Source organism: Phaethon aethereus (genome assembly GCF_964289735.1).
Source record: "Phaethon aethereus genome assembly, chromosome: 1".
Classification (NCBI taxonomy): domain Eukaryota; kingdom Metazoa; phylum Chordata; class Aves; order Phaethontiformes; family Phaethontidae; genus Phaethon; species Phaethon aethereus.
This window is the reverse complement of record NC_138575.1, coordinates 144566125-144587534: the sequence shown is the minus strand read 5'-3', so window position 1 is coordinate 144587534 and position 21410 is coordinate 144566125. Positions and strand designations below refer to the sequence as shown.

Genomic DNA, 21410 nt, shown 5'->3' with positions numbered 1-21410 from the left:
TCTTATAAGCCCCTTTTATGTATTGAAAGGCCGCAATAAGGTCTCCTCAGAGCCTGCTCTTCTCCAGGCTGAACAACCCCAACTCTCTCAGCCTTTCTTCATAGGAGAGGTGTTTCATCCCTCTGATCATTCTTGTATCCTTTCTCTGGACTTGCTCCAACAGGTCCATGTCTTTCTTGTACTGAGGACCCCAGAGCTGAATGCAGTACTACAGGTGGGGCATCTCAAGAGCAGCCTGTTGGCCATGCTTCTTTTGATGCAGCCCAGGATATAATTTGCTTTCTGGGCTACGAGTTCACATTGCCAGCTTATTTTTCATCCACCAGCGTCCTCGAGTCCTGCTCCACAGGGTTGCTCTGTTCATTCACCCATTCATCCCCTAGTCTGTATTAAGATTGGGGATTGCCCCAACCCAGGTGAAGGACTTTACACTTGTCCTTCTTAAACTTCATGAGGTTTGCATAGGCCTACTCCTCAAGCCTGTTTAGGTCCCTCTGGATGGCATCCCTTCTTTCTAGTGCATCAACTGTACCACTCAGCTTGGTGTCATCTGCAAATTTGCTGAGGGTGCACTCTATCCCACTATCCATGCCATTGATGAAGATGTCAGAGAGTACTGGTCCCAGGATGGACCCTTGAGGGACACCACTCGTTACAGGTTCCCACTAGGACATTGAGCCACTGACTGTGCCCATCCAGCCAGTTCCATAGCCATCTAACAGTCCGTCTATCAAACAGATATCTCACCAATCTAGAGGCAAGAATGTTGTGGTGGACCATATCAAAGTCCTTACAGAAGGGATTTACATAGGGATGATTTGAAACTCCGAGTTTGGCATATGTGGGCAGAAATGCCCAGCATAGATAAACCAGTATCTTAGAGCTTAATGCATGGACTGGACCAATGCTGCTACTTACAAAAAATTTTGCACCTTTTCCTCCTGAAATTAGGGTATGTTTTGTCAGTATTTGGGAGGGGAAGAATTAAAGCAGAACAAAACACAAACAAAATACAGGGCACAGTGTCTAAGTAAGGGATGCCTGAGTGCAATCAAGAAGCAAATTTTAGCCCTCTGAAAGCTACGTGTAGCTTTCATCTTGTATGCAGCCAGTACCTTGCTGCTTTCCACGCTTAGTCAGTCTTTGTTTCACTTGCGAAGATTCTGAAAGTGGCCACACGATGGTAGCCTAGGATCAGAGACAAGCAGGATAAATCATGAAAGTGATAACAGTGAAAAATTACTTATTCTTACCTATTCTTTTAAACTGAAATCAAAACAAACGTTGGGACCAGTCATTGCCTCACAGTGAAGAGCTGAGCTGTATTTCAGCAGTGTAATATCCACCACAGGGCTATCTAGTATACCTGCTGCATAGCCCTATACCAAGATATAGGTGGCTGGAGCTCTGCACTGTTATGGACAAATTTATATGTAGCAAACTTATGCTTACACTTCCCTTACCATGTGAGGTCAGCATATCATCAGCTGCAGTTGCCTTCAATTTCCCCTTTTATTCTAAAGTACAAAACAAGAGGGGTAAAATGTTTAAACAAATCTCCTTGCTACAGTCTCAGAGTGTAAAACAAATAGTTTTGACTGTATGCCACAAATAAAGGAAAAGGAGGGGTTTGGACAAAATCAGCCAATTCTGTAGTTTGCAGAGACCTGGTGGTATTTGCAGATTCGAACTAAATTCAGCCAACAGATTCTCAGCTCTGTTTCTTGGAAGGGTATAAACTCTGCTTGTAAGATTTTGGGCATAGTGTAGTTGTGTACAAAGGTGAAGACAGTGTTTGTGTTCTACAGAAAACATCACTGGGCCTTGAAGCCAGCTTGGGGCTCAGGTAATTCAACTACACAGATGTGTATATTTGTTGGTGGAATTAAAAAAAAATATTTTAAAAAAAAGCAAAGGCCATATTCTAAGTCATATTCAAGTTGCTAATATCACTTGCTTGCTTCTGCTGATACCTCGCATAAAAGGTGACAAATTTAAAATTGATTAATCCAGAGAAACAAAAATAAAAGATTCTCTTTAGATTACCAACTTCTTCTTGACTATAACAGCAATGTTCTTTCTTAACATTAGCTATGAAGACAACTAAATGCAAATCTTTGAATTCTTATGTTCTAAATTAAAGTTTAAAATAGTCATATAAAGTTTGTACAGTTAGTCTGGTTTTAAGAAGAATACAGATTGTCCCAAAAAGTCTGTGGTGAAACATACTGTTCTAATGAAGGATGATTTTAGACTACTCTGGCATGCAACTCTCCTCCCTTTCGCTAAGCAAACCAAATCATCATTCAGACTGCACAGCAGCTAACGAGAACTTCATCTTCAAGTTGACTGGTTTGGTGAAAATATCCATGTCTAGGTCAAACACTGATTATGAGACTCTGAATAAGACTGGGATGCATATTGAGTACTGCAAATCCTCTGCAGAGGTGATCTTGGGAATTTTGTGAATTTTCATGAAGTCGTACATTCCATATAATTAGTTAAATTGCCTATACTGAAATTGATAGCATATAGTTTACACTGTATAAATATTGAAGGTTTTCACTTTTCCAATCTATATGAAAAAATTTCATAATTAAGGAAATTCACTTGACAATAAATTAAGACTTTTATAACCAGCCTAGTTTCCTGTATCCTAATTAACTGTAACAGTTACATCATAACCCAGCTTCTCCAGTGCTGGGACTCGGGGTTCCAAGAAAAATTCTGTTCTGAGAATCTGCAGGGCCCAGTTTCAAGAATTACAGAAGCTGAGCAGACACAAATGTCTCAGCACTATCTTTATTCTCTAGCAGGACTCTCTCAATTCCTCTACAGAGCAGCAATCAGAACAACCAAGTTTTACTTCTCTCCCATTTCCTGTTTTATGAAGACAATAAATGTACTGAATGAATGCATTGGTCCATAATTCACAAAGTCTCTCGACTTCCCAGGCATTGCCATAATGCAATTTGTCAAAATAAACTTTTGGTGTAGTTGTAGATTTCTCCTATTTACTTGCTGTTCACAAGCATGTTTGATGCAAGCATTCTTTTAAGAACTATAAATTGCCACATAACATAGCTCTTCTCAAATCAGTGCCACTGTCATTCCACATGCTCTGGCATGTGTGTGCTTCAGACTCTTACTTGCTTCAGGAAGGTGTTTCTCTTTGCTGAAGGGACTTCAACAAGAAGCAGCATCAGCTTTGGAAGACTAAGCAAACTCTGTCTTCTTACTGACACCCCTTGGCTTTCTCAGCAGCTTGCTCATTCTACAAGGCTCACAGATGCTCTCTTGATTTCTGTTTGAAATTACAACACTAAACTTTCTTGGCGTGTTTATCCTCTGAACTGTTTTATGCAATCACTTTCAGTTCTAACATGAAGCCATCACTGAAGGCAAAACAAAATCTAAACTGTAAAACCCTCCTGATATCAACTTCACCATTGGCAATATAACATTTTTCAGGGGAAATCTCTTACTGGAAGACCAACACACACCTGAAACGCCAGTTTTCTTTTCGGGGTTCACATTAAGTATCACAGAAATCAGTTTGCTGAACAATTCTTCACACCTCTGAAAGTGAAGCATTTGTTTTCTTTTCTTTGGATTCTTTCCATTGTTATATTTTCACAGTAATTCTGCACATCTTTTTGCATCTGTTCCCACAAGCCTCCGGTGAAAAGTCCCTTGCAGAGTCTTTATGCAAACTGGTAGTCTTCAGAAGGAAAGGAATAAACAAGGAGGGAGGTGATTCTGCCCCTCTGCTCTTGTGAGACCCCACCGGGAGTCCAGCTCTGGAGCCCTCAACACAGGAAAGACATGGACCTGTTGGAGCAGGTCCAGAGGAGGGCCACCAAAATGGTCAGAGGGATGGAACACCTCTCCTGTGAGGACAGGCTGAGAGAGTTGGGGTTGTTCAGCTTGGAGAAGAGAAGGCTCCAGGGAGACCTTATTGCAGCCTGCCAGTACTTAAAGGGGGCTTATAAGAAAGATGGGGACAGGCTTTTTAGCGGGGCCTGTAGCGATAGGACAAGGGGTAATGGTGTTAAACTAAAAGAGGACAGATTTAGACTAGGTATAAGGAAGAAATTTTTGACAATGAGAGTGGTGAAACACTGGCACAGGTTTCCCAGAGAGATAGTAGATGCCTCATCCCTGGCAACTTCAAGGTCAGGTTGGACGGGACTCTGAGCAATCTGATCTAGTTGAAACTGTCCCTGCTCATTGCAGTGAGGTTGGACTAGATGGCCTTTAAAGGTCCCTTCCAACCCAAACTATGCTATGATTATATGTTAAAGTGCAATACTTTCTCTTAACTAAGAAGAAACTGATGACTGTCCTCAGTCATACTACATTATTTTACCCGCTGTTAAGCACAATACGTGCATGAACACCATCCATCTATCTACATTTTCTGTTTGTTGTACAGGAAGTTAATCAGAAAAAAAAAAGAAAATAATTACTATTTAAGCCAAGTCTCATTCCTCTGTGACTCCATTAGAGTAGCTACTGATTATACAGTTTGCTCAGTTTTCTTTATTTCTCTCAGTTTCTATTCTAAATCATTTGATCTGTTTTGTCAACCAAGCTGCCCCTTTAAAGTGCAGCTTTACAGTGAACTTTGCAATCAGTGGGTGGTGGAACAGCCCAATTTAAAACTTTTTCTCTCCTTGAAAGTGTGCCAAGGTGAAATTTCCACCATTTCATTTGGAAATGAATTGCAAGCCTAAATACAGCTTGAAAACTAGTTCTTCCCTGAAGTAAGCAAATAGCCCAAAATTCACAGAAGTTCTCTGAAAGACAGATGGGCACAATTCTGCATGTTGAGCTGAAGGTGGAAATCTCAGGTGAGCGTACCCTATGCCTTTCCTCAGCTTGTGGGAGAAACACTAGGAACATGAACCATACCTGTAGTAGCTGCATCCGTCAAGAAAGATTGTTGTGCTGTGGACCCTTCCAGAGCTTCTGAGGGAAGTTATTCCAGGTACTTACTTGCCAAAGCATGCTCTTCCCACACACATGCACAGAATGCAGAAATGCTGATACAAAAGAGAAAGGTAATAAAATTGGTGCTTTACCTTGCAGCAGTAGACTACCACTTGATGCTCGGATGTTTTTCTTTATCTCATCAGTAAACAGAACATAAGTAACTTGCATGCTGGATTGTCATAAGAGCACTTGTCTTACAAAGAGTTACAGCTCATCTGGTGCCAACTTGGCATCTTGCCACAGGTGCTACAGAGGCAGAGTTGGTTTGACTGAATTTTCTCTAGTCATTGCAAGATGTCAGAAGTAATGAGATTTCCTTGGTGGCTAAACGGAGAATGCACACTAGTCCCAAGATCACCAATTAGCTTTTGTTGTATGTGAACATAATAATATAAAAGCACACTTCACAACTTGATGGTTGCCTGTCTGTACGCTATAGAACAGTGAAACAGTGCTGAAAATCTTGTTTTCTTTAAGACCTGCTCGTTGGTCTGAAAGATGTGTCAGCATGTACATTTCCTAGAACTCTCAGCATGAAAGCCACTTTGTCTCTATTTTGGCAGTTTCACTTATTTCCTGAGGATAGGTCATGATTTTCGGGTTTTAGTTGCAAACAACTCATATATTGTTCCAGGGAAGATGTAGTGAGTGCAACTCATTTGCAAATTCACCAGGTACCACATCTTGGAGCTAAATTAAATACTGAGGTCTGAACCAAACACAAGGACAAGTACTTCCTCTGTCACTGTTGACAAAGAAAACATCCCTGGTTTTATTCTGCATGATCCTGCTCTGCTGTTTTCATGAGTGGCTTCATCTGAAGGTTCATGGGTTCCATGATAGATTACCTAGTGACACCTATGATTCTGGAACAGGTCCCATATTCCTCCTCCTGGTTGGTATGTAGAGAGTGTATATCAAGTGTCTGACTGTCTAGGAGTTTGTATGTACCACTGATGGGATTTGGATTCTTTTCTGCTCTGACCTTTCTAAATCCTTTGATTTTTTTAACTACTTTTTTTTTTTTTCCCTAGGCAAACTGCCCTTAACAAGTCCAAGGACATGGTGGCAGTGTGCTTTGTCAACAGTTCATTAAAAATGAACGTAGAATTAACTGATACTTTTGAAAGAAGAAATCCTGCCAATGGACTAAAACCCAAAAAAATCCAAGAAATCACCGGAGTGTGATAAATCATCCCTCTAAAAATGTTAAATATTCTGAAAAATTCTCATCCATTATAGCAGAAGATAATAGTAACAGGATTACAGATTGTGTCCACTACACAACAACTAGTATTTCTTTCCATACTGAAAAGCTTTGAGGTCAGTGTCATTACATACTTACATCCTTTTCTCAGGAGACCTGTTTCATTCTGTGCACCTTATGGGTGCATATGAGAATCAGTTGTTTATCTTCCAACCTACACAGCATTATTGTCATCTAGCTGGGAAGGCTGTACATACCTTAGAGAAAATGAGGTTCGAGGTTCACTGATACAAATCTATTCCAAAACCATAATTCACTCCAATTTTATAGAATTGTCTACAATAGAAAGTGAGAAAGAGAACAAAAGGTCTTACTTCTACAGCTCCTGAAATGAAATGTCTGAGCAAGGAATGTGCTAGTGTCCTCTTCTCTACTCTATGAATAAAATTGAGGAACTGAGACCTGAAGAAGAGGAAACATTTTCTCAAGAAAACCCCGATTCCTCCTCTGCCCAGAAGAGCTACAAAAACAGAGGCTCGTGGGAATGAAGCTGTACAAGATACAGGCAAAAAGAAGCAGGACAGGTCCAGCCTGATTTACCACTCCTCCAGTGAGATATACCAGATATGTATAGTAAGACTGGTGTACTCAGTGAATATTATAAATAATCAGATTTAAATACTGCTGTTTAATAACTTCATTTTCCTGTTCAAATGATTTAAAGGTGAGAAAGGGAGAGGGATCTGTAATCAGACTGTACTATGGGTACATGAAAAGGCAAGTGTTATGTTTCTCAGTTCACAGAAAGTTGCTTTCTGGACAAACATCTTCCAGGACCCAGGCACACTCTTCAGCGTCAAAAGCAGTCAAGATAGCCAAAAAGCCTGGGACTTACTCATTTTGGAACCTGATGACAAGGGCAGTTGCGGATGTCTGTGCCTGGGCAGCGCACAGCTGACTGTGTTGGCACCACTCTGGGTGTGCTCACGTTGTTGAACGTAGTTGGAGAGGGAATGTTCAGACTCTGCAGCCAGAAGGCAAGGGGGACTGCAGGCCTTCCTGGGAGCAGGGCACGAGCACAGACAAGTGACGTGGTGTTGATATGGTACATCCAGGGCATTTGCACATGTGAGGAAACTTTTCCTAGTCTCTGAACTGAATTCACCCACCCCAGAAAAATGTGTACACATGTCAAGAGGAAAAGTTGTGGAGGCTGGTGACATTGGTTTTTGTTACCCACTTACAGGAGATGAGGCTGGCTAGTGCAAACCTGGGAATGGCTGTTCCCAAGTCCAGAAGACCAGGCTTATTCTCCTGTGCAGGGCAGTGACCCTAAGCAATAAGCAGGAAGCACTGACGTTGGCTTGGAACAATGGTACCTGACCTATACCTGAGCCAGAAGGTAGACTCATATATTCACCTACCTCTGAGGCTGTGTGCTGTACAAACACCTATATGAAAAATGTGTGACAGAAATGAGTGAAAATTATGTGAATGAAGTGGTAAAGAAGGTGTCCCTCTATTCTGACTATTTGACTCCTTGTAGAAAAACAGGGGCTGTAACCACGCTTTTCCCTGTTACGTTACAGAAGTACAGGGTAAGGGAAATGACTAAGAAGTAGGTGGGATTTTTACACTCTGTTACATGAGTGGTTCAGAAGAACTAATGATGAAATCACATTGTCAAAGCACACAAGAATATGCCGCCAAGGGAAATTCACATCCTCCATCCTTTTTGTGCCCGGTTACTGTAACTGCCATAGGGAAACGGGTTTTCAAGGAGGAGGTAGGTTTACTTTTGTCTTTGTCTGCTATTTACTTTTACTCCAAAGAAGCTGGGCAAAGAAATACTGCATTTTGTTATTTGTGCGAGTTTTAATGTTGTTAAAATAACTGTGAGGAGTGGATAGACACTACCTGCAAATGCATGCTTTTGTCTGATGAATGCCTTAGCCAAAATTTTATTGGTGTATTTTTTCTAGTCTGGAAATAATTGTACAAAAATATTTTAAAATTAGCAGAGTTTCCAGTATTACTGGCCTCATCCACATTGCAGTATTTTGTGTGTTAAGTTAAAACCTGCTTTACAGCATTAAAGAGTGCCTATGTCACTTTCTCTTGAAAACACAGCTGAACTGGAAATGTTCAGATTTTAGCTCTTTATATGCATAGAGCAAAATCACTATCTAGAGTGAATCCCGTGTAGGGGTACTGCATTTAGACACCAGTAGAATGGAAATATGTCAATGTTTTTTCTCTTATTACAATTTTAATACTGAAGTAGAATATTTCACACATACACATTTCTCTGAAAATGTTGCAGGAATATAGGCGTAATTTTATCCTCATAGCACATCCAGCATGTAAGTAGTAGTTCTATTTCATATATTCCCCCAGATGAAAATAACTTTCCAAGAGTTTCAGAGGCAAAGCTGGGAAATAAAACTCAGAGGTCTAGCCTTAAGTACTTCTTGTGGTTTAACCCGGCAGGCAGCTAAACACCACACAGACGTTCGCTCACTCCCCCATAGTGGGATAGGGGAGAGAATCAGAAAAAAAGGTAAAACTCTTGGGCTGAGATAAAGACAGTTTAATAGGACAGAAAAGGAAGAGAAAATAATAATAATAAGGATAAAAGAACATAAAAACAAGTGATGCACAGTACAACTGCTCACCACTCACTGACCAATGCCCAACCAATCCCCGAGAAGCAGCCACCAGCCCCCAGCCAACTCTCCCCAGCTTTATTGTTCAGAACGATGTCGTAAGGTATGGTATATCCCTTTGGCCAGTTTGGGTCAGCTGTCCCGACTGTGTCCCCTCCCGGCTTCTTGTACCCCCCCAGCCTCCTCGCTGGCAGGGCAATATGAAAAGCTGGAAAGTCCTTGACTTAGAGTAAACACTGCCCAGCAACAATGAAAACATTGGTGTGTTATCAACATTTTTGTCATCCTAATTCCAAATCACAGCACTGTACCAGCTACTAGGTAGAAAATTAACTCTATCCCAGCCGAAACCAGGGCAATAACTATACCCAGCACAGATAAGATATTTCCCTTAACAAAAAATAGTGATATAAAAAAAGAGTGTGTTGTTCTTGATTTTTTTCAATTACAAACCTTCCTTTTCATTGGTTATAAAAATCCTAGTAGTATTACGACATGGTAAGGTAACAGTTATATGTTACTTATAATCAGCAGGTTATTGGGCAGATTTTATTCTCGTCTAATGAATCTGGATAAGAATAGCCACTGCAGCAGTATTTCAACCTCACTGATATTTCCAAATTCCTAACATGACTGTCTCCTGTGGACATACGTTAGGATTCAGCATGCTTTGAGAGTTAACTGAGAGTGGCTTGTGCTGTTGCATGGAGTCTAGCAATACCCAATTTTCATAGAAAATTTATAAACTACAGTGAAGAAAGGAAACAACTTCACACAGAAATATTTTATGTTTCCTTAAGATTTTGATCAATAATCTGCACACGATTTATCTAAATGTGAAGGAAAGTTTGGACCACCTCTAGGGTAAATATTGCTGTTATACTGCAACTTTTTCTAAAGAAAAGCACATAATACTAGCACAGGTATAAGAAAGAGGACGAAAAGACATTTTCAAAAATAAATTTGCTGTTTTCAGTAAGAAAAGAATAGTGGCAGCATTTCTCTTTAGTACTTACATGTGGATTCCAGATGACGTAAGAGGGGAAAGGAATGAATCCTCCTGGATTTGCCTGACCAAGGCAGATAGCTTAGTCTTAAAGGAATACCTCTAGGCTGGTCACCCTGTGCTATCTTTTCAGTGACTGGCAGGAAATAAACATAATGAAGCCTTCATTCATCTCATCCTAGACTAGGTTAAATAAACTGTGTCTGAAGTAGCTGTTTGTTTCCAGCCACTATTAAGGCAGTGTAGAATTACTGGTTCCTCTATGGGCATACCTATATAGCACTTGGGTAAATTTAGGTAAGACAAACTCCACCCCACAAATTGATAGCATGTTGAGAGTTAGGTTAAAAGGTTAAAGCAATTTAATTTCCTTTATGCATTTCCAATAGCAAGTATGTTATTTACAAACTTTTACAAAATATCTGATCCATTGTGTCCAAGAGTCAAGAGCAGCTTATGCATTGTCTATTCAAGAACTACTGAATAAAAGTAAAAATTCTCTCAGGCTTAAAGACCAGAGGTGAGACCCTGTCCTTCCTTGTTAATAATTCCAATTACCACAAAGGTTTGCAGAGCCGAATTTTCTTTTCTGCAGCTACTACTCCTACACAGTTTCTAACATCTACTCAAAAGATGGAGGTAATCTAAGTGGACTCAAGAAAAGTAAGTAAGTAAATAAATAAAACCACTCTGTGTGCTTAAAACAGTGGGTAGTTACGGAGTTGGGTGCAATCACAATCACCACAACTGTCTTAATTAAGTACCTTACCTCTTTCATGAAGAGATACAAAGAATGTCATAAAAAGATTTAAAATATAGCTAAAGATATTATAATATGGGAAAATAAGTTATTCATGTATGAAACAAAGGATGTTTGTGAGGATATTAGTATACTTGTATATGTATTTCATCACCATTATCAAAGAATATAGGAGGCAGTTCAGAAGGAAGAGTGCACTACAGAGAAACTAAACTGTTCTTTGCATCACAGCTCATAGAAAAGGATCGTGATACTATAGTCCTACCTCTTTTTTAAGGAAATAATGATAAAGAAGTGACAAATATGTTATTAAAAGAGGAGTGGTTAAGCAAGAAGACACTAGAACAATTTAGCTAGTTCTCAAGTAAAAACTGGAAAGACAAAAATTTCAGTTCCTCATTGAAATAATGGGAGATAATGGGAGAAGTGTCTCATGAAGGCTTAGTTCATTCCAAGTGTTGCTAAAAATAAGAGCAAAACTGTAACACTTACTCTGTGAATGAATACCGTAGGCTCAAAAATAAATCTTACAGGAAGGGTAATCATACTTGCCTACTCTGCTAGATTTTCTTTGGCATATCCACAGAAAGATGAATAAATAAAACATGAAAAATAAATCCCCTCAAAACCTGGAACAAAAGTCTTGACAGCAAGGGGAATAGAGTCACTCACACGTATCTGAGTGATCTTCCCAGCATGTGCTTGATGTTGGTATGAATGTGACACTGTGCAGTTGGTCATGGCTGCTTCATAGGCAGAGCAATGTTCTGGCTGTAGAACTTAGGCTAACTGGTTTAAAGAACATTTAAGTATACCTCTATACATTTCCTTGGATATAAAAAACTGAAGCCATCGATGAAGAGGCCAAGGAACTGGTTCATTTTCCTTTTCCTTGACCACAATGCCATTTTAAGAGTTCCTTTCATCCTATTTCCTATGTCGCCAGCCAGCTTGTTGAGCCACACGTGAATCATGTTGTGATCTGATTTGAAATCGGAATAAGTCTTTTCTCTTTTGATTTGCAGCATTTACAAAGACTTCATAAAGCCCATCCCTCTAAGACCCTTGCACAGCACCTGTGATCGTACTTCAGACTGCTGCATTTACTTCACAATTTCTTGATGGGGAGAAAACTTCTCTATTTCTTTTGTCAATGATGAAGTGAAGTATACAGATTTGATTGATCCTGGGTCATAAAGTGAATCTGTGGCAGACCAGAGAAATGAGCAAAGCTCTCCATCACCTCAGTACAGTACCATAATCATTGGACTCTCGGGAGAGGTTTGTTATACAAATAAATATAAACTTGTACACGAGTTGGATATAAGTAACTCTATCCTGAGAGCTTAGATGCCTCTAGTGACTAGATAGGGCTCAGCATTTCTTGCAGCAACAGAAATAGCTTAGAGAGCTCTCCTCTGGATCTTTGTTGCTAACCCACACTGCCATCGCAGATGAGCTTGTTCCGTTGTTTCTGGTAAAAGATGATAAGCCAGATGAAAAAACAAGAAGAAACAGAAAATGCTGGGTAGGAGGAGTAGTATTATTTTTAGTGATGATTACTTCTTCAGAACTACTCACTATGAGGCACCACAAGGAATGGCACTAGCACAGCCAGGGAGGCAGGATGGAATCAAGAAGGAGCCATGGAAGACGGGGAAGGACAAGGGATGCTTAAGGCAACACTGCTGTCAAAAGAAATGCTGATGAACCAAGCTCTTGAAACAGTTTTAATCTTCCTCTTGGAAGAGAGGAAGTTTTCCAGAAAGCCAGGAGTACTCTGACAGTTTTGTTGTCTCTTGAACAATTCCTCTTTATTTCCAAAGTTTTAAGAATCAGATGTCTACTTCTCTTGGGACTCCTTTGCAAAGTCCTGTCCCTGAAAACATTTCCCCTAGAGCATGCTGACTCCCAGTGTGATGAGCATGAAGTGAACACTTCCACTGAGATGTTCTGAAGGATGGGGTTTATTTCATCCAGCTCTATTTGCAGCTAAGCTATGCAACATCATATTATGTCAGGTGTCCTAAATAACAACCTTTGCCTCTGGAAACTGTGATCCTAGCCACCTTTATTATGTGTCTACACTTGTAATACACTCAAGTGAAAGAATCTTCCTGCTATCGAGTGGTCCCAAAAGCTTTCACGCAACACAGTAGCTGCCTGGAGCAAGCCATGAAAAAATATTAGGTACAAGAGTGTGTTTGAGCTTCTCCTTTTCTGGAGAAGAATTGCCATTTCTCACATTACAGTTGAATAGAGGAAAGGAGCTAGAAGGCAAATACATCCTTTGAATTCTTCCTTTGCTCATCCTATTGGCAAGGGATGTAGTAGAAGACAAAAAAAATAAATAGATTCAAAAGGGATGAAGGAAATTAACGGGGTAGCAGGCTTTCTCAGACTGCTAAGCACTGTGGTCTATGAGGTAACCTTTAACTTTGGAATTCCGTAGGACACTGCTTGCTGGTAGCTGAGAGACCATATAGGTGAAGGCTTGCTTAGTGCTTTCTCTCTCCTTATACTTTTCTCATTAAGCATCCACTGTCAGAAGTTTCAGCATTTCTTCTGAAATCAGTGCTGCCACCCACCTCCTCAGATGCTTGTGGGAACATAAGGAAAAAGAAGCTTCCAGCTTGAACTGCAGTGAAGCTTGGACAGGAGGCAGCCACTTCTTTTCATAATACGATGGCTTCGGAGCCATGTTTGGGAACCTGTGTTAGATGTGTAGGGAGCTTTAAGCCTGACTAGGGAGGTACATGTAAAGGCAAGCAGTGGTGGTGCTTAAGCTCGGTGAACCCGTGTCATGGAAAGCTGTGACCCAGTCCTTCAATTCATGATGATAGTAGTTAAGAAGAGGTACTGCATAATCATCATTTCCTATGGGACATCTCGCCTTTTGATAGGGAAGAAATAACACAAGGAATTCATTTCTCATGTGAATACACAACCTGAAAAATCTTCTAACTTAAGCAAGCTGTCAACTTCTGCTTTGGTTTTGTCTTGGTTTTGCATTAATGACATGGATATTCAGGCCTGCTTCTATTAAGTTCAGTGCAAACAATATTCCCTTATCCTTGAATCCAAAGTGCCAGAACTGACTAGCAACTGTTTTGAATTCAAGATCAAAAAATATACCATTCTGTCTTCAAAATCATGACACTTCTGCGGGGGCTAGTTTTAGGAAGTAGTCTCAGGGTTAGGTTCTAATCACCCAGCTGTTACACAGAAGAAAGTGGTCGACCGCTTATTTTAAATCCTTAGTCCTTTATAAGTCAACCAAGTGTCAGAGCACGTAAGACAAACACAGGAGAGAGAACTTGCCTTGCTCATGGCTGTAGAATTTATATTCTGATGTACATTGGACCCTAGATAAACAGGTGATCTAAAAAAAGAACACAACAGTAACCGTCTTTGTTATTAGCTTCCACTACATCACTGTGCCTCAGTTGATTAAACAGTTGATGAAATCCTAGTCACACCTTCAGCATCTGTAACAATGGTAGATAATCCTCATGGCTCAACACAGATAAAATTGTTGCTACCTTAAAGTACGTAATTGCAAGACTCAAACAATATGCAGTTGGATTTACTAATCAGGTAGCTAAAAATTACTAAATGATCTTGCAGATATGTGTTGATTTGACCAGTTATACAGTCTTTCCACAGAGTGGACATGTTATAGTCTTTCTGTGTTTGCAGGCATGAACGGGACAGCCATTGAAAATTTTATCTGTGTCATTTTTAATGTTTCCTTCATGAACTGCACTTGGCATGTGGGCAGGACTGCTTCAGGGGATACTCAATATTTCCTGTACTGGAAGACCTCAGGGTAAGTAGGTCTGCCTGAATTTAGGGAATTTTGATTTCTGGTCTGACATGTGACATTGTCAACATTTAACTGATTCAACATGTCATGTAAAGGAAAGAAGATTTCATGGAATGCCAGAATTACATCGAAGATAATTGTGGAAGGCACACAGGATGTAGATTCCAAAATGTGACAATAGAAAAGAAGAGAGCTTATTTCCTGGTAAATGGGTCTAGAAGTGGACAAAACATTCAGTCATATGAGAAGATGATTATTCTGTACGAAATTGGTAAGAATTTTTTCTTCAATTTTATTTCCAGTTTTATGCTAGGGGAATGAAGAATTCATCCCTGGAAAAAAGCATACATTTTATACTACTGCTCCTCAAAACAGATCTTTTTTTTCCCTTTTCCCCAGCCTTGGTGGCTCAAAAGTCAAAAGTACAAGAATGAACAAAAACAAATGAATGCAGAGGCAGTCTGAAATCATAGGTCAGAGAATTGCGAACATTTCAAAGATTTTTCTCTGAAAGAAATGTGCCATCTTTTGGAATTAACTAGCTAAGGATGCCTGAGAGGAACTAACTAGATGTGGGGTTTATATCATTATCTCCTAATTCTGTTCATCTGCATAATACAAAAGAACTAATTACCTGAACATTGTGAGCAAAAACTTTCATTTTTTAATGGAAGAATCTTGCTAATAAATAAAAAAAAAGGAATTATTTCTGTTTAATATGAATGCAGTATAAAAAAGAAAACCCTGCACAGATTATATTCTGAATTCAGTAAAATCTGTGTTTTTTAATTTTACCTTCTATTGCTACTGATACTCCTGGCTCCTCAACTGGAATGTTAAATCAGGGAGTCCTGCTTCAGAATATGGGGTGAATATAATAATACTGTAAAGCTGCATTACATATTTTTAGATCAGTTGCTTGAACGTCTACCTATATTTTAAAAAGGCAGAATGAAGAGAGTTGATTATTAATCAGTTGTATTTCTAATTATATTATTGTAGAAAAACTCACCCCTCCATTAAATGTCACTGTGAACTGTAGAGAAGCTTCTCATGATTGTGAAATTCGGTGGCAACCACCTCACACAAGTCATGTGAAAAGACATGCTTGTTTCAAATATGAAATTGTTATAGAAAACAAGGTAAGAATAATCATGACTTTTAACAGTATTTTGTATGCTTGTATTTCCACATGCACTACCACATAACCAATACCCTGTTCTCTTTCCCTACTTGGCTAATCTCTCCTTTTTGAAAGACATGGACCTGTTGGAGCGGGTCCAGAGGAGGCCACCAAAATGGTCAGAGGGATGGAACACCTCTGCTGTGAGGACGGGCTGAGAGAGTTGGGGTTGCTCAGCCTAGAGAAGAGAAGGCTCCAGGGAGACCTTACTGCAGCCTGACAGTATCTAAAGGGGGCTTAGAAGAAAGATGGGGACAGACTTTTTAGCAGGGCCTGTAGTGGTAGGACAAGGAGTAATAGTTTTAAACTAAAAGAGAGTAGATGTAGAGTAGGTATAAGGAAGAAATTTTTGCAGTGAGAGTGGTAAAACACTGGCACAGGTTGCCCGGAGAGGTGGTAGATGCCCCATCCCTGGAAACATTTAAGGTCATGTTGGACAGGGCTCTGAGCAACCCGGTCTAGTTGAAGATGTCCCTGCTCATGAGAAGGGGGTTGGGCTAGATCACCTTTAGAGGTCCCAACCCAAACTATTCTGTGATTGATCCTGAGATTCTGTGATATGAAACCAGGCAAGGGACTCCCCACGCTGAGGGTGAATAACTATTCTAGCGCATATAGGTGGTGGACCATATTACCTGATGACTTTATTATGAACAGTTATAGCATACGTCAAATGAACTCTAAATATACTCCCCCACAAAAAAAGCTACTGTTAAATTAGATACAACCAATTTTATGTGTCTCTGTAAGGCAATGTGGGTCCTAGTGTAGTCTTTCAGTCCTGCTGCTATTTTTTGATGAAGTTAGGTCAGGACCTTCATTTCTGTGGTTTTCCTCTCTGCAGTCTCCTACCCCGTCAGTTGCTTTTTATCATGTCTTTCACAAATTCACTACTACTTCTTGTAGTCATCGTTACTGCTTAGTCAGGTTTATGGTATTTCCAAATTAGGTCCAAAGAAGTAATACATGCTTTATTACAAAGGTGCACCTGTAAATTAGGATATGCTGCAAGAGCTCTTAGGTGTCTCCACCTGGACCCCTGTACTTTCCATCCTGCCCTTTGTGTATCCAACCTTGCTGCCTCAGTTTGCTCATTCAAGTGTGGTGCTGCGGAAGGGATTTAGGGGTTTAGGTTTAGCTAAAGGATACACAATAAAGCATACACAGTCAGGATGATTGCACCACAGCTGCCACAATCAGATGTAAGGGACAGTAATATAGCACTTGTTCATTGTGGGGTTTTGTAAGTTCTGTGTCCTTTCTTTTTAACTTAAAGTGGAAAGAGCCATCCATGGCTTTGAATAAAAAGAAATGTTCTGTCTGGTTACTGGAACAGAGTATCCAGGTTCTCCAGCTCCTAACTATATACAGTTGTTGTTATACATTTCAGTAATTGCAAGTATTTTGAAGACTTGAATGAATACAGACAGTAGCATTACATCCATCAAAAATAAAATTTGAAGCATCTGTGGCAATATTTGTAAGTTCATTGTTTCAACAGTAAAAAATAACAAAAAAGGAGACATAACATAACTAAATTAAATGTTTTAGAATCTAAATGCTACACAGCCAAAAGCTTTAATGGAAAAAAACATTGTTCCAGTTTACTAGTATTTTTTTAGATACTTTTTTTTGTATAAGTAAAACATGCAATTTTAAATAGTGGGTATCTTGAGCCTTTTTTTATTTAGTTCTTTGATAATCAGTTCTGCAATCAAATTTAAAGGGTACAGTATTTCAGAGCAACAGCAGTGAGTAAAAACCTTTCAGTGGAAGAACAGCTAAACTTTAAAAGAAGGCATTTAAAATATTAAATGTACTTTTTTTTTCCTGAAAATGAAATGTTCATAAGGCAAGACCCCTTATCATATAGTAAAAAAAAGATCAATAATAAAAATTAAAGTTTTATTTTGTTGCTAGGCTGATCCTGAGAAAAACATCAAAACCACATCTAAAACAGTAAGTCTTTATTACCTTATTCATCTAACTTTTATGCTGGGTTGAAATGTGACTTATATCAGAGCATCCTCCAACCAATTTGTTTTGGTTTCACACTACCAATTTCAGTGTACCATATATGATCTTTATTGACAAGAATTACCTTCTAGTAGAATAAAACATTTACAGACTGGAAACTAACTACTGATTTTAATTTTTTTTTTTTCTCAAAGTCCCAGTGTTCAACAGAGGATAAGGAGCCAGGGAAGCCTACTGCAAATTTCATCTTCACATCCACCAATAATAATAATGTTCAAAAAAAAAAGAAATTAGGATGGAACACCTAATTTATTAGGGGATAATTTTCTATTTGTTATTTCAGTCTAGTCCGTTCACAGAAGAATGTGTAAAATTTTATTTTGTAATTTTTTGCATCGTTAAATGAACCTGACACATTCTTAACATCTGTACATCTAGTGAATAAAAAGTTCTCAGTCTAATTGTTTTGTATTTAGGAAAAAAGCATCACAGGAAACTCCTACATATTTGGGAGCTTCAGTGCAGAAAAAAGGTACAGCGTCAAAATCAGAGCAACTGACAATGGTTGTTTAGTGAGCAGAAGCTGGGGAGAGTGGACTACACCCATGGAGTTTGGTAAGAATGAAAGTCACTTCCTAGATGTAAGTTTTTCTTCAGTTATTATTTATCTGCCTCATTTTTTACTTTATACTTACAGATGGAAACACATTAATATTTGCACATTAACTTGCACATTAATTTGCTAGGATGAAAAGGAGTGAAGAACTGGCATATCTCTTAACATGAGGAAGGTCTCCAAGCATTCTGGTGTGACAGTGGGTCCTTCTTGCAAGGAGATAGTGAAAAAAGCAGACCTTTTTGAGGTCTGCTGCCAGCTCTCTTCCTTCCTCCCTTTCTACTTCTGGCTTTATTAATTTCTCTTTTCCTCTGTTACTCTCTGCCAGCTTGAGTTTTGAAGGACTCTGTAGACCTCAGTTCATTACAAAATGCTTGGTAAGGTCTCAAGTTACTGTAGACAGTCCACGTACTGTCAGCCATCCCATTCCTTCACATGTTACAGAGCAATGAGGTGCTAAGCTAAAGAGGAAGCCACTTCATACTGGTGCTTGACACTATCATGCAAAGCAGATTGCACATAGCTGTGCAGTCATTCCTGTTCTGTGATACTGATCAGCTCTTTGATGATTGCTTGTCTTTCAGGAAAAGAACTTACATCTACTTCATCATATACGTTATTTCTGATACCAGTGCTGACAGCAAGTCTCATACTTTTTCTCTGCACAGTGTAAGCCTTATTTCTTGTGCAAAATTTTTATTCTGTAGTTGAAACAACACCTCTTTCCCCAACAGAAAATATCTGGCCTCCTTTTAAAGGAGAGGAGGGAGGGGGAGAATTGATGCTGAATTACAGCAGGAATCATGACCTGCTGGATGTTCCTCAAGTGAGCCCTATACTTCTGATTCACAACTTTCTTATCCACTTGATCAATATAGCACAACACTTTCCAATACTGGGACAAGGCCTTATATCAGTACTGCTTTCCTGCTATCAGACTCTGCAATGTAGATGGGTGGTACATGAAATTGTTTCCTTGTTTTGAGGATATTTCCCTTTCAGACACTTAACAAAGCAACTTCCTATGATTCTTTAATAAGTCATAAAATAAATTATCATCATCCAAATTCTGAACAATAGAATTATATTTGTATTCAGCCTATATAATTTTTATTTACTCTTTCACTACTTTTGTCTTAGAGGAATAAAATAATACCTCAGCAGCTACATTATTATATAGTACATGTTCATATGTTTGCATAATAACTCTTTTCTTCACCAACCCTTTTTGTCACCATAGAAATATTTATTTAAAAAAAACATCTGCTACAGTACCCCAGCCAAGAGATGCATTCCATGGGCTCTCTCCAACAGATTTCCAGGTATATTTTCTTTCCATTTGCCTGAAATTTGTTGTAAATAAGGTTCCATTGCAGTCTCAAAAGTATGACCTAAGTGTCAGAAAGATGCACAAAAGCAAAGATAAATTTTCTTTCTTTTTCTTGTTCTTGGGGTATTGAAAGAGAAGGTTCATATGCAAATAATTCTTCTGTTTTTCCTTTTCCATTCTGAAACAACTGTCATCTGTCTACCTGGAACATTGGAGAAAATACACAATTTCACCTTGTTCTCGCTATAAGCTTTATGCTATCACTAGAATAGTGCTGAGCCTAAGCTTCTCAGCACGATAATAATGCAGAATCAGACTGTTGAACAGATATGGGGCGAGAAGGGACTGCTGGCCAAAAACAGTTGTGCCATAGCAGATGTTGAGACCCATGTTAGTATTTGACAATGATGCTGAAGGAGGAAAAGTTTCTAGGGTATGTAAAAGTTTCTAGTATAGGAGAGGGATGAGGGGTTCTAGCTTATGCGGATAGCTGGAGAGATTCACGAGAAGAAGGAATAGACAGACATTGCAAGTAACGGAGGGGAACTGCCCATCTAGAGAGCATGTTACAAAGTTTGCTGCAATTTGCAATTTGGAAAGTCTTTAAGTTGGCTACAATCACGTCTGGAAGCAAGAATGTGTCTGCAAAGGTACACTGGATCACTGATGAGCTTTTATAATTCCTTTTACTTTCTGTTCCTTTGTCATGTTAACTTTTCCATGTTTAAAATGACAAGTTTTCTGACTTTTGAGCTGAAAATTCTTTTTTTCTTCTTTGGGGAGCTCATGATGGAGGGAAGACCTAGATATGTCTACTTCAGTCTTTTCATTGAGAGAGTCCCACTACAGCTTCTATATAATAAATAACAACTCTCTGAACAGCAGGAGATTCATAAATTGTAAACTCGTGGCTAATCTCATGCATGAAACACTAATGAAATACTTTATTCTTCCTTTCATAGACAGAATATAAGAATCATTTAATAAAGCATGAAACTGAAGAAATCATAACAATTATTGAAGAAGTGGCATAATGGCATGCAAGCGAAATGAGCAACTTGAATTTTTTCAAATATATATATCTTGTTGGCAATAATTTACAGGTTTTTCATATTCTCTCCCTCTTGCAAGCAGAGCAAATAGCGTTGCCTTTAGAGGCAATTCCTCAAGAGCCTAACTTTAAAAGCCTCTTTGTATTTGATTGCATTTTCCATAAATAATTTGAGTTGTTTGGACTATTTTTGTTTTTTCTTATGATGAGTATTCTTGCAATGTTTCAGCAAAAATATTTCAGTAGTGCTTTGGAAGTTACACCAGAGTTGTCTGCACAGTCAGACAGGCCTATTGTCCATATCACCTCCACACACAGGAGGAAAAAAAGAAAGGTTGTAGTTGTAGGTGAGACTGCTCTGAGGGGAACAGAGGGTCCACTATGCCACGTAGACCCTCCTCACAGGGAGGTCTGTTGTCTCCCTGGAGCCCAGGTTAAGGACATCACTAGGAAACTTCCTAGCTTAGTGAGGTCCACAGATTACTACCCACTACTGATTTTCCATGTGGGTGGAGAAGAAACAGCAATTTGTAGTCCATGAACAATTAAGAGAGAGTTTAGGGCCTTGGGATTGTTAGTGGGAGAATCTGGGCCACAGGTTATTTTTTCTTGCCTCCTTCCAGTTGAAAGCAGTGACACTGGAAGGAACAGGAAGATCCAGTCCATCAACACATGTCTCCGTGGCTGGTGTTACCACCACAATTTTGGGTTTTTTGATAATGGGATGGTATACATGGCACCAGGAATGCTGGGATCAAACAGGAGACACCTCTCTCAAAGGGGGAAGAGTGTC

The 21410-nt window shown here is 39.2% G+C and overlaps 1 protein-coding gene across 1 annotated transcript; it reads left to right on the top strand.

Annotated features, from left to right (window-relative positions):
* Nucleotides 1-14335: 14335 nt before the first annotated feature.
* Nucleotides 14336-20600, top strand: LOC309416884 (granulocyte-macrophage colony-stimulating factor receptor subunit alpha-like; the record flags this gene model as incomplete). Its single annotated transcript, XM_082014260.1, has 8 exons — nucleotides 14336-14463; nucleotides 14556-14731; nucleotides 15463-15602; nucleotides 17564-17602; nucleotides 18097-18235; nucleotides 18821-18905; nucleotides 19477-19558; nucleotides 20529-20600. The coding sequence occupies 8 exons, from the start codon at nucleotides 14336-14338 to the stop codon at nucleotides 20598-20600; spliced, it is 861 nt and encodes a 286-aa protein (XP_081870386.1).
* Between the last annotated feature and the right edge of the window lie 810 nt (nucleotides 20601-21410).